This window comes from Esox lucius, chromosome 25, assembly GCF_011004845.1.
Source record: "Esox lucius isolate fEsoLuc1 chromosome 25, fEsoLuc1.pri, whole genome shotgun sequence".
NCBI lineage: Eukaryota > Metazoa > Chordata > Actinopteri > Esociformes > Esocidae > Esox > Esox lucius.
This window is the reverse complement of record NC_047593.1, coordinates 13,893,393-13,907,295: the sequence shown is the minus strand read 5'-3', so window position 1 is coordinate 13,907,295 and position 13,903 is coordinate 13,893,393. Positions and strand designations below refer to the sequence as shown.

Here is a 13,903-nt window from a genome sequence, read left to right as displayed (position 1 = left end):
AAGTGATTAGCGTTCTATAGGCATGCCCTGCCTGCATGACCAGCTGAATACACTTAAGCAATGGATAGCGATTGTAGCGTTTTGCTAGCCTAGACTCCGATAGGACTGATGGTCAGCTTTTTGTGCCATGTCCACAAAGCTCCCATTCGTTGTGAATGGAGAAGGGATGGGCGAGATATTGGTAGGGGAATTTGCCGAGTTACATGGGTGAAGGTGGAGAGGGCAGGAAAATTAGGGGAAATATTAGGGGAAAGAAAATGAATGGGAAACAATGGGAAGGAAGCAGGAGAGATGAAAGACGAGTGGGGCAGGGGGAAAATAGCAAGAGAAGCCCCACCCAACCACCCCCTCCATGCTCCAAGGCAAAGAGGTGTCTGTTCGTCTTTCTGTTTGCGGCTTAACAGAACGAGAAAACATCTCCAAGTCGTCCAGCGCTGCCGTCTGGCGAGTAATCTGCTGGCTTCTCTTTCCCTTACCTCCCTCCCTCTCTCTCTCTCTCTTTCTCCTTCTCTCTCTGCTCTCTCCCTGCTTCCCTCTCTTTTCTCTCCCTCCCGCTCTGACTAATGGACACAAACAACTCTGAACAGGGAGTGCAGGCGAGCATGTGCACAGCGACACAGCAGCGGGGGCCCGGGGGGGGGGGGTTCAAAGCAGGGAGGGAGGGGTGGGAACCAACAGGAGGAAGAAAGGAGGGGCGTGAAGCCCTCAGACACACACCCACAACCAAAGCAGATGGGTGGATGTTTTGGCCAGCCTGGAGGACCAATCAGGAGTGTTCTCAAGCCACCCCCCCCACCTCCCTCCCTCCTCCCCGTTCGGGCTGTGGTAGGCTGGGCCAGTCAGAGGCAGTGTATGGTTGAACTTAAGGAGCGTGCTCCCTTCAAGCCCTCGTTGTTTTGTACCTCTCCATGGTTGTGCAGTCGCGGCTCGTTAGCATGAAGATCCAGGAGCAGCCCAGCAGCTGTGAGACGGTCGACCGGAGGGGGGTCGTCGGCCGGAGCTCGGACCAGGAACGCGGGGAGAGCTGCGAGGACGTACCCCGCCTGGACCTCTCAGCCCTGACCGAGGATAAGACCTGGGGAGGTGAGTCTCGAGTCCAGTTCCACCACGCAGCATTCCCTCCCTCCCTTCACCCACTCCCTCCCTCCCTCCCTTCCCTTCCTTGTAGGCAGCACATGAGTGTCTGGGCGGCAGCTGCAGCCATCCCTTCTGTCTCTCCTCCCCACTCTTGTTGTGGCGGCTCCTTCTCCGTCTTCAGGAAGACTCACGGACACGGATCCTCTAGAGCCTCAGTGTCCGTGTCTGGAAAAGCTGCATGATCCCTGAACATTTGGTTTCTGGTTCAGAGCTCGTAGGAGGATATAGCTGTGTTTTTTCCGCTGCCTTTTGCCATGTGTGTCTCCAGCTCAATTAGACCACATGGTGTTTTGGTGTTTCCCAGTGGTTCTACAGGCGTAACTTATTTTGTCATGCGGCTGCCATGAGTTGGTATTGAGGAGTGGAGGAGTGAGTATTGGTTTTGTTTACAAGAAGAGCAGGCTTGTTTAGGATTTTTGGTCGTCGGTTACTTTGCTGTTTGTGGGTTTTGATTAGTTTCCTTGCAGTTGTAAGTAATCGTTATAGGGATTGATTACATCTGAAGAATAGAACATTTTGTAACACTTGAAACGGCGTATGCTTCGAATTTTCTTAGAGCGTTTGATAGTGATCTTGTTTGATATGGTCCAGGATGACTTGTAATTAATATTTAAAAAATTCCTGGAATTTAATTTTGTGTGTGTGTGTGTGTATTCATATGCTTGAATTTCAGTTCTACACATGGCATTGGATGTAAGCCATGAAGTGTATCTGTTAATTGATGCCAAGGTATCGAATCCCACTGGTCATGCATAGTTAGAAATAGACAAATAAATCAATGTCAAAGTCTGAAAGGACCTTGAAGAGGAGATTCTTCAAGCAATTTCAAAATGTATTTAAAAGGCCTAACTATCAGCAATACAGTGAATTTGGAATAAACCAAACATTTTGATTTTTGAAAATGACATGACGACAAACAAGAACATCTTTTTTCACTGAGAATATTGAATCCGTGGTGAAATTATAAGCAGCACATTGCTGGGCGGGAGTGGAGTTCACTGTATCGTGCAGGAAAGGCTGTTAGCTGCACAACTTGTTGGACTGTTTTGGTGAGATGGATTGCGAAAGAAAGACAGAGGTCGGTTGGAGAATGAAGAAGTGTGCTCTTGTACACCAGTGAGAGTAAATGAAGACTTGTCGGATTGATTAGGCTGGCTTGCATGGAACACGTTACCCGCATGAGAAGTCGCCTGGGTGTTTGGAGATTTGCAGGAACATGCATGGACACATCTTTTCGTAGTGATCCCTGTAACTTTAATCCTTGAACCATGGTTTCCAAAACAATTTCCTATACAGTGCTGGCAGCAGCTTTGCCCAACCCAAATTGCCCAACCTCTGTGGAAAGAGGTCACGCCTTAAAGAAAAACATTGTTCAAACACCTCCTTTGTGTTCTTCCAAATCAAACAGCACTGTTAGTCCTGACTGTCTTCCGGACGCGGAGCACCAAGTAACGATGGAGCAAAAGTCACTCAACATGGCCCTCTAGTGGCAGGGCTTGAGACATGTTTGTCTCGTTTGGATATGGAACACTGTGACTGGTTTGGCCCGCGTTTTCATCCCCGTAGCTGATGGATGTGAGATGGACGGATACATATTCAGTGTGTGTTCTGTCTGCATATAAATGAGAGCTTATGCGGTTTGCCAGAGTTTCAGCTGACAGGTTTGGTGTTAGATGTTGTGGTGGTGCGGAGTCGGACGTGTGTGTGTGTGTGTGTGTGTGTGTGTGTGTGGTGAGGGAAAAGTCAGTCCGGGTGTTACCTGGCACACAAGAATCCCACTGTACAAGAGGTACTTTTGTATAAAAAATAATAAATTAAGTGCATAATTCGATTTGCATTAGTGCGAAATGCATTAGAATAATCTGAGCGACTGAAAGCTAGAGTTCAGAGGGGAGTAAACAGACGTGGCCAAGCCAATATGAATTCATCATTCTTCTGAAGACGGGAACAGGAGCAGGGCTTGCCAGGGCACTGGGTTTGGATGTTTCCTTAAAGTGCAGTGAATTTGTGGGATCTTGGAAAGTAAACAAAAGAAAAAGTATGTCTTATGTTATATTATTTTTTCCAGTGCCGTTTTAGTTTATATTGGCACACGTTGTCAACTAAGCCGAGAGTGTTGTTGACTGGAATCGAGGGAAATGTAAACCCAGCCCCTAGACCAGCCCTTTATCAATGACAACTGTCCAGAGGTTTTTTTCATATGCTATATATAATGGAGGGACATAGTAGAAGTGGGTTTCTTGCCATTTTCTTGCTTTTCCTCTTTAATCACCATGGACCTTCACTAGTGTGTCATGGGCCGGACAGACATTTGAATTTTCCAGTGACAGTCCTCGTTTTTGGTGGCCTGTCCTTAAGAAATATCTCTGAAAGGTTGAGTTAAATCACAGCTGATCTTTCAATATTCTCCTCAACTGTGTCTAATTAGAATTACCTTAAAAAAAGCTTCCCTTTAAAAATCGCATGCCTTACCTTAGACCGAGAGGGACTCTTGCTAACCTATAAAATAAACCCTCAGTTCATGAGTAATTCTATACATTATCATATTGTAGTGTAAAAAAAAGAAGCATTGTTTCTTTGCCTTGGGACTAACAGGAGTGTTTTGCTATGTGTGAGATGTCTTAATACTGGTTTCTCGGGTAGGAAGGCAGATGATGCTGTTACACTAGAAATAGATGACATGGTGTTGGGGGGGGTACAGTGGCATGAGACCTTTCACCCAGTTCAGGCTGCACAAACCGGTCATGGTGACCTTACTTTTGTCCAGTTTCCAGCGTAAATTTGGAGTAGAAATATGTAGTAATAGATCAATGTACACAAAGTCAACTAATGTATAATGTTTATGTTGTTGAGGACATATATACGCTGGGGCTTATTTTACCTCTGCATGCTGGATGTTATCCTTTGTTGGCCTTCCTCTGGATCACCTGTGCTTATTGCCTTGTTATTTCCTCTCTTTTCTTACCCTTTTCTTCCTTCCTTCTCCATCCTCTAGATTCCCCATTCTTTAGTGCCCCTTTTCTTGATTTCAAAAGCATTTTCCAGTCGAGTTTCTATGGGGGTAAGTGAGTGGCATTCTGGCCGACATACGAACATGGACTTGACTTCGGCAAGAATAAGCCACTTGCCTGTTGCATGACCTTTAACACTGCATGGCAACATCATTATGCTGTATGGCAACATCAGGAAACACAGAGAATGATTGGGCATATTCTGTTGCCAGCCAAGCTCAGTCCAACCTTTGGGTGCATATGACAGAATGACATAGGTTTCATTAAACAACAATGGGCTGGACACTGTGTTGGGTGATTTAAAGACCTCATTCCAAATGTCAGGGTGAAAGCCTTGTTTGGAAGACCTTATAGGTTAAAACACGAAGAGTTCATGGAGAGGTTGACCTGATGCCCTTGCACCACGGGCTAGTTCTGACATGCAGAGAGAGATCGTGTAAAACCGCACGTAATACCACCGCACGCTTGCGCGCGCACACACACAAAGTAACTCGGGACACTCCATGATCCGGCAGAATTTGACGCTGAAATTTCAACCCAAATCACTTCCCGTAAGAGGTCTAACCCACCGGCATCTTATAAAAACATACGCGCCGTTATGGTGTGCATGTTTTCTTAGATTGATTCCTGAATCTCCGAAATGTTTACATACTGATATACACACCTGATGGATGTTGAGCAATAGTTCTTACCTTTCTAGTTACGAACCCCATCAGTGTTGGCCTATAAATATATATATATAACCAAATACGTATCTATAAAACCCTGATTTCTCTCACATCCACACAAAATAACATTTATTTGGCCAGTGTTATTCAAACTTTATTGCACGGAGCCCATTTCAGACCGCGTGAGCGGAGCGGGCCAGGAAGAGCGAATGTCTCTGGCTGAGTGAGCGAGTGACTGACTACGCATTGTTAAATAGGGTATTGTTTAGTTCGCAGACTGCCACTTCAGGACACCGGGTATCGAAACTAGCCAGGGATAAGAAAGATTAGCTGAGGATAAGCTGACTACAAGAATCAGTAGCTACATACAGTAAACCAAGCAAACTAGCCAAACGCAAAATACAGCGGAAAAATAACTTGACTACAAAGCTAGTTGATGGATACAAAGTATGTTATCCCCTAACACAGATATCGATACGAAAAAGTTGTTTGTAACTGGGAATGCTGACCAGAAATAAAGCTAGCTGATGTTGGAATTGATGTTCTCCCCAAAAACATATCAAAACGACATCAACTATTTAATTTAGATAGCATGGTGTCGTCATTTCAATACACTTTGTAATACCATTATTGTTGTCGGTCATGTTTGGACCCGGTCCATTAAACTTCCGGAAAGGCTATAGCTGCTATCGACGTTAGCTTTGGGGCAACAGGGTTGGCAGGCAAGCGTATTTTTTATTGTACTCGTATGTTTTGTGCATTATCGGCATTTTCAATGTGTTATTGGATGAAGTGCATGCCCTTGTTAACTGCATCGTCCTCGTTGTCCCCCCAGTGAGAAATGCTAGGTAACAGGGAATGAGCTTCAACATTTTTCTGTCTGCCGACGTATACGCCTAAGTAGAATTCCGCTCACCACCAAGGTTGCATTGAAAACAAACGAGCTGCCCGGTCCACAGCTCGCGATACGAAACAACCTGTACCAGTAAACCACCCCAGAACTAATATAGTTTGCAAATACTAATTCAGTAAATAAATAGCTGCTCTTCAAGTCCCCTCCCTGGCTCACCACAGTCACCTTTTACCTATCTAGCAGTTTGTTTGGAAACGAAGTCTTTCTCATCTTTCAACACAAAGAACATAGGACCACAGGAGTTCCATCCTTTTACCAGGATGTCATTGGCTCCTGGATTGTCAGAACCTGTGGCATCAAAATCAGATTCAAAGTGTTTTGTGATTGACAGGGGCATCTGCACGTTTATTTTTTCCCAGTCTATTTATTGGTGAGTTGGAAAGGACGCCGGCTGGGTCTGAGCTGGGGCCAAGGGCTGGGTGAATTAACAAATGGCCGTTACTTAGTATTACGAAAAAACGTCTGTCACACAGCCAGTAGTCCTGGGAAATGTACATTTAGTGGCAAAGGTTTTAGTGAACGGTTTAATTATCCCATGCCACGATGACCTTCAGGGCTCTCGGAGGCAGGTGCCAAGAAGCTGTTGTCGAGGTGACAAATAACTGCTGTGTTTAGACTTAGTGGCCATTAATTAATTTTCGTCCAGTCAGTTGAATATCTTTAGAATTGCAGTGAAGTGGCCACTAGGCTCACTGAAGTCACTGTAATTTTTGAAACTTCAACAGGGGATATAGTCCACGGAGAGGCAGATCACCAAAGGGGAAATGTACTGCTTCATAATTGGATTTAGATGTTTCCTCGCCCTGAAATGAGCCTAGAGGCAGATAGAACTGAAGTCACGGATCAGTTCTATCTGTCCATGTGTGAGAATGTTTTGAAGGGATCTCAAAAGGATCTTCTGTTTGAAGAAAATATTTTTTACTAGGTTACTTTCCAAATGTTATCCTTTATAATAACTAGTTATCTGTCCAAAATTCTATTTAATAACAAAAACTTAGTAATGTAACCTAATTTCTATCCTATTTAGAGACATTCATTTATGTTGCTTTTTACCTCATGGGTTTAGTATTTTTCTTACCCATTGTTTTGTACTTCAATACAGATAAGTGAACAGCCAATTCACAACCACAATCAGCAATGTACAAATCATTTAGAGTAGCATTGATTCACATTGTATACAGAAGGCCAAATGATCTATAGCTCATTGGGGTTCCATGTAGTTTAGTTGGTAGGGCATAGACCTTACTATGCCAGAGTTATAGGTTCCCACGAGTGCCAGTTGGAAAATGTATGTCACTGAATAAGTTCTAATAAATCTATTCCGTGTATAATAACATTTGCAAACATTTGAACACGCAAAACATTCATTTCTTCATACGTAACTACCCCAAGCCTCTTACAGTCTAACGTCAAGTTTTAAAATTGTGAAATTCTCCTTTAAGCTACACTCGTCTGTGTAGGAGAGCTTGTAGCTGGCCTGGCACACGTTGAGCTCGCAGGGTTCTGAGGAGAAAGATAAGCCAGTGTTTGTCGACTAGAGCCTGCCAAGTTCCACAGGTCACTTATTCAGCACTGCCCACTACGATCACTCTATCTGCCTGCAGTAATTGTCTCTTGCCTGCTTTTATTTTGTCAGCATTAAGTTGGCAAAGCCTGGGGCTATAGTATTTTTTGGAGCAGTCAGTCGTATACAAACCCATTTTTACTGTGTGTGTGTGTGTGTGTGTGTGTGAGTTTGTGTTGTTTTTATGAAGTTCAGTCATTCTAGTTCTCAGCCTAACCTGTGTGGTATTTGGTGTTCCACAGAGCCAGTTCCAGCCTACTCATCCTGGCAGAGGGAGAGCATGGACAGTGACGAGGCATGCATATCGCCCCAGGTTGGGGGCCGTCTAATTCGCCAGCTTATTGAAGAGGATAGCGACCCCATGCTGTCCCCCCGTTTCCATGCCTACGGCCACTGCCAGCAGTACCTAGATGACACTGAAGTTCCTCCCTCGCCACCCAATTCACACTCATTTTCCAGGTAAGTAACCACAATGTACCAAAAAGTACTGTTAAGAGGATTATTAGTGTGGCAGGGTTTGTTTGCCGGACTATTTGTTTCCAAGATGTCAGAGGCTTAAAGTATCATTAGATATGTTTTACCTCAGATTGTATTACAGTGAATCTGTACGTCGAATTTCTGGGTCCATTTAATTAAAGTGATTATATGTGTGTGACCGTATCTATCGCTCCCCTGCAGTCGAAGGAGGAGTTCATCTCTGGGCTCCTGCGGTGATGATGACAGGGAGGAGCTGACTTCAGCCCAGCTTTCAAAGAAAATCCACAGTCTCAAGAGAAAAATACGAAAGTATGAGGAGAAGTTCGAGGAGGAGCGCAAATACAGGGTAAGTAGAAATAAAGCAACATTTGTATTCAATGGAAAAGTTGCTATAGAGAAAGCATGGTCACACAACTAGTTTTTTAGGAGATCTAGAATCAGGTATCAGAAGAAATACCCAGAGAAGTAAAATAAAAAACACTTGCTTATTAGACTCACATGATTGGCTTTCTCAAAGTAAACAAGATTAGAGGGCTTATAATGAGATTCGGATGATAGGGAAGGCATTATAGGAATGGGGTCAATTGATAGAAAACAAGATGGTGGATAGCCGTTGCTGTTTTTGGGTGGAGAAAAATTTAAAACAGTTCTTGTTTACTTTACAGCATTTTCATGTTGTTGTTTACCTTACAGCAGGATGTTGTTTACAGCATGTTCTTGTTGTTTACAGCCATCGCACAGCGACAAGGCGGACAACCCAGAGGTACTGAAATGGATGAATGAACTGGAAAAGCTGAAGAAAGACCTGAAAGAGCACAAGCTACACAAGTCTGAGGAGGATCTTCCCACAATGACTCGCCAGCGCAGCAACACCCTGCCCAAGAGCTTTGGTTCCCAGCTGGAGAAGAAGCCCCAGCAGGAGAAGGTTCCCAAGCCTCCGGTGGAGAGCACCCTGGAGGTTGTCCAGATCAAGCTGCAGGAGAAGAGGAAGGAGGTGGGACGGCCTGAGGACATCAAGGTAAGTGAGGTGTCGCCCCGCTCCGAAACATTCCCGAATTACTTGCGGGACATTACGCTTGCTACTAAAGGGCTTATGGCTGAAAGGCTAACCGGGTACCCCTCCTCTGACAGGACATGACACGAGAACAGATCAGTGCTGAGAAGGTGGCCCTACAGAAGGCTCTCCTGTACTACGAAGGCATCCATGGTAGACCGGTGAGCCAGTTACCTGCTATCCTTCACCGCCCCTGAAACCGCATCTTCTAGATAGCCATACTGCTTGTAACTGACGGCTCCTAACTAATGTGTTGAAGCGTTCTCTGTACGGTTGATATGTCTAAATGTATGTCTTAAACTAGGCTGTGTAGGTGGAAGTTGCTGTCTGCAGAGATGTGTGGCTGTGTAACAGTTTTCCCCAGTCTACTGTAGATTGTACATGGTCCCATGGGCATCGACAATATAATCTATGCATTCACTAATGTAATCAAATGTAATCTCAACCCTAGCATATCTAGCTGCAGTGGGGTCCCTCTGTGTTAGCTAGCTCACAAGGGATACATTGATGCTAGCTAACCTAGCCACGTTCATTCTAAAATGGTGCCTCTCCTGTTGTTTTTCCCTCCAGGTTACTAAGATGGAGAGACAGATCATGAAGCCCCTCTATGACAGATACCGCCTGGTTAAACAGATCCTCTGCCGGGCTTCCACCATCCCCGTCATTGTGAGTATAGCTACCTCTCACTGCTCTCTCTGTTTCCCTCCATTTTCTTCACAGTGATTGTTTCATCAGGTTGTGCCTCTACTCCTGGGTGAGCTGTTGGTAAACAGGAGTTAGCAGCAAGCGAGTTTACGCAAGCACTTCATCCTAACAGCAGTAATGTTAGCATTAGGATCACGTTAGCGCTAGTGTCCATAGGTTGGACTGCATCAGGTTAACCTCAAGGCCAAGGCTAAGATCTGCTCAAGTGGCTGAGTTGATCTATAGGTTCCCAAACAGAGGTAAAAGAATGTTGACATGCTTGGGGGCTCACAGCAGACCAGCTGGCCACAGCTGACTACACAAACTCTCCCAGAGCCTTCCCAGCTGTGGTGGCCGTCCCTCTGGAGAGATGGCTACTGCTGGTCAGGAGAAACTGTGCAAGAGGTCAGCTTCTCATCAGGGGGATTAGCTGGGGCTTCATTAAAACCAGAAGGGGATTTAAAAAAAACAACAACACAAAAACCTCTAACCATTGCTGTGTTGCTTTTTAAAATTATAATACATGAAATACATAATTGTACTTCAAAATTGTATCTCCTCTCCATGTATTTTACGTAACAGGTGAATGAGTCTTTTAAAAAATTCCAGTTGAATACACAATTAGTCATCTGTATAATGGACCTAATGTGCTGGACAATACATTATATAACAGATTGAATCTGCGTTATATACATTTTAGACCTAACAATGATTTACCTACAATAGGTATACGGCACAGGTATATGGGCAGACATCAACATTTGAATTCAGTGAAAGCGAAAGCACTGTCTTGTGACATTACAAACTGTTCACTCTAGGAACCTGCCACCTAGCGTTTCAGGGGCACAACATCACGCGAGAGCCTATTCCTATATTTTCTCGGAAGAAACCATATTACAAACGTACCAATGTCCCACAAACAAGATCAGGTCATTCTGTACCAACTACATGATTGAGACAACCACAAGAAGCTTCAAAAGTGCTCAACAGAAAATCCCACAGTGACAAAACCGATGCAGGATCAGTTTTGTAGTGGATGCCAACTGAGATTGTTTCTGTCTGTGCTTTTCAGTCAGAACTGGGGTTAGTTGTTGAGTGTTAACTCTTCCTTATTATATTGACCCTCACTACAGGGTTCTCCCTCAAGCAAACGCAGAGGTCCTCTACTTCAGCCCATTATCGAGGGCGAACCAGCGCTTTTCTTCGACGACATCAAGGTGAAGAGCCGCTACTGCAGCTCATGCTTGACCGATAAGTCAATGATCAGGAGGCAACTCCCTTACACTCGTGACCTCCGCTCCCTTATTCCTGTCAACCAAACCTGATTGCTGCCTGTTGATTGGGCGGCCAGCCATTGCCAGTGTGCCACGAGGTTTTGAATCAACACCAGCTTGGTTTTGGTGCTTGGATCACTGCTTCAGGATGTTTTAGATGGCTTGCTTTGGAATTGACTTAATAGTGTGTTAGGACTGAATACTTAGTGTGTTAGGATTGAATATGTGCATGTGCATGACGCGTTAATGTGTGCACACCAACAAGTAAAAACTGATCATCAAATAATCCAATCAAACAAAAAAGTGTGATTGTCAAATCTGCGCTGGACCATTGATGGTATTTGTGTTAGAGTTGTTTCGATTGAGAAGAACTAATACAACTAGAAAATCTGTAGAAAAGACGTAGAAAAAAACCAACTGTATTAACCCCATCAAACCAACAACACTTGATTTTTCTCGAACTGGCCTAGAGCTTAACCTTGGAGAATGGATTTCCATGAATGGCACTGTAGCTTGTGGATCGTTTTTACCCGCGCGTGGCTCACCCTTTCCCCCCTTAACCCTCAGCTAACCTCCCCCTCCTTGGTTCTGGCCCAATAGGAGGAGGAGGATGGTTCTGAGGATGACTCCGAGTCCACCAACAAGCCCCAGTCCCCGGTGATGGTGCGTTCAGACTTCGGCATGATCGGCTTCCTGGATCAGCTGGAGGAAGAAACGGACGGCTTCATTTCGCCCGTCGACGACCTGTCGCCCTCCAAGAACAACAGCGACATGCGGCTGTCCAACCTACACTCCGCCACCATGTAAGCACCCAGCGCTGGCGTCTCCGTGAGGTCACTGTGTTAAATTTGACGGACCTGTATCTGGTGTGGAGGTGCCACATGGGAGATAATTGTTGAAGTGGGGGGATCATTTTCACTTCCTGAACAAACCCAGATTGTAAAAACCTGGAGGGGTGCTCAACCTTTCCGAATCAAACCACCTCTTGGGGAGGTTCATGTGCCTAAAGCTTTGTTTGACTCTCTTCCACACAAAGGCCAGAACTTGTGGAGCAGCTCCAAGAAGCCCGGGAGGAGAAGAAGAGAATCCGCAAGAATTTAAGAGAGTTTGAGGAGCAATTCATGAGACAAAATGGAAGGTAAGATGACATTAGTTTTTTTTATGTGTGTTTGAACTAAATTGACTATTAGATGATGAGAAAAAAAAATTCACACAAAGATGGAACGTATCTTTCTTGGCTAATGTTTTTGTTTTTTTTACCCGATGTTCCCATAGAAACGTGCAGAAGGAAGATCGCTCCCCTTTGGCGGTGGAGTATAATGAATACAAGCACATCAAAGCCAAGCTCAGGCTCCTGGAAGTTCTCATAAGCAAAAGAGACGTCTCTAAGTTCATTTAGAAACAAAAACCTCACAGACTGACCGGGGAATGAATAAGGTTCAGTTTCCAGAAGAGAGAAACCCCACCAGCCCAAGTGAAAGGAGAGCCATCCATAGCAGAAACCTAGTAGAAACCTTGCAATAACCTTTTCTTTCTTTCTTGTGCCATAAATACTTTTGGCTCGAGGAGATGCCAACTTGTTTCCCCCTGAATCCAAACTGTAGGACAGAGACAGTATGGCTCCTCCCCCAGAGTCCCAGAGACCGCTTTTGACCTTCAAGGTATTGGAACAGATATGTTGATTCTGCTCTGGAGGCTACTCCATCACGCCTTTTCACATTGTACCCGAGAACCCTAGAATGTAAAATGGTGGACATCGATGAAAGATGTCTGACCAATGCCAACCCTTTGTCAAAGGAGGGGGGAAAAAAAGATGCTTTTTGTGCATCTTGATGTTGATTGAAGCTGAGAATTCCCATACAGTAAAGAATCACTAATTTAACGGATACATTTACAAAAGTGTTTTGTATTATTTATTTTTCTCCTTTGATTGTTTATATGGTAGTATATACTTTTTCATTGGATCAGAATTTTTGATTTTCCTCATTGTTTTAGGAATCATGTCTTAAAAAAAAGTGTAAAATTAGATTTGGGATTATGTGCTTTAGGGTATTGCAATTTTCAAAACAAACTTTTTGTAATCAACATCTTTCACTTACAAAATGTTATTTTTTTGTATTTTGTAAGGGAGACGGTTAAACCAGTATACAAGCAACCAATCAGAAAACCAGTCTTGCCATGTTCCATTGATTGATGCCTGGTCAGGTAGCTTGTGATTGGTCCCATAATAACACAAGCGTCATGAACTAAAGATGTTTTTACCAATGCTTCTTTTTGTTGTTTTCAGAAATTGCGTGTATTTTTGGCATAGCAACTATGAGGATGTCTGATGAGCATTAATTTGTTTAAACTAGGAACTATAATTAACAGGAAATGCAAAAAAAGTAGTATAATGTCTTATGATCCAAAGAGAATTATTCAGATTGCATACCAAAATAGTATAGTGGGTCAATGTTAAAACTTCATAGATCAGCTATTGTGATCCTATACATCGATCACTTAGGTTATGCATTTGACTGCCTGTATATAATTTAGCATTGATGTTTTCTTTTCCATTCACTTTGTGTAAAAAAAAATAAGCTATCCTGTCTTGAAATCACTGGTATCTTTTTGCTCGCATAGTTGAATAATGACAAGGGCCATTTTGTACAGAATTCCATCCATCCTTGAAGAAATCTCCTAATAACTCCTCATTCAAAATGGCCGCCAACCCCTGACTTTGATACTCAACCAGGGCCATGCTGCTTTCTTTCTTTATGTAGGACTTTTAATCTCATAACCCATTTGTTCCTTGTAAATATGGATCCAGGTCTATGTTTACATTTCTAAGTGGGCAAGTACATTTTTCCTTTTTCTCCTAAAAATGGATAATTTTAACAGTGTGACTATCGTTTTTATTGAATGTGAAACACTGGTGGATATAATGAATTATGGGTGTGTACATTTTAGTACATAAATTGTATTTGTATTTTGTACATATAATATAAAACCAAACATATTTTTACTGACTTTGTTGGTGTTGGTTTTCACGAGTGTGCACTGAATTGGTGTGGTCTACATAGTGGTTCCAAACATGCCTTTTAAACAGAAAATAAATCTGGAACATATAGACTGAATGTCT

General features: G+C 43.6%; 1 protein-coding gene across 6 annotated transcripts in view; it reads left to right on the top strand.

Moving 5' to 3' along the window:
- Nucleotides 1-13,786, top strand: part of fam13a (family with sequence similarity 13 member A) — a 63,536-nt gene extending 49,750 nt beyond the window's left edge. For 3 of the 6 annotated variants that reach the window (XM_010888342.5, XM_010888341.5, XM_010888339.5), the window contains exons 15-25: nucleotides 921-1,083; nucleotides 4,133-4,198; nucleotides 7,536-7,752; nucleotides 7,972-8,116; nucleotides 8,501-8,788; nucleotides 8,902-8,985; nucleotides 9,395-9,490; nucleotides 10,642-10,725; nucleotides 11,383-11,585; nucleotides 11,819-11,920; nucleotides 12,058-13,786. In XM_010888342.5, coding sequence (XP_010886644.2) covers nucleotides 921-1,083; nucleotides 4,133-4,198; nucleotides 7,536-7,752; nucleotides 7,972-8,116; nucleotides 8,501-8,788; nucleotides 8,902-8,985; nucleotides 9,395-9,490; nucleotides 10,642-10,725; nucleotides 11,383-11,585; nucleotides 11,819-11,920; nucleotides 12,058-12,181 — 1,572 coding nt within the window. In that variant the 3' untranslated portion in view covers nucleotides 12,182-13,786. The remainder of the gene's footprint in view (nucleotides 1-920; nucleotides 1,084-4,132; nucleotides 4,199-7,535; nucleotides 7,753-7,971; nucleotides 8,117-8,500; nucleotides 8,789-8,901; nucleotides 8,986-9,394; nucleotides 9,491-10,641; nucleotides 10,726-11,382; nucleotides 11,586-11,818; nucleotides 11,921-12,057) is intronic. The other 3 variants (XM_010888343.5, XM_010888344.5, XM_010888345.5) reach the window with 3 other exon arrangements.
- The last annotated feature ends 117 nt before the right edge of the window (nucleotides 13,787-13,903 follow it).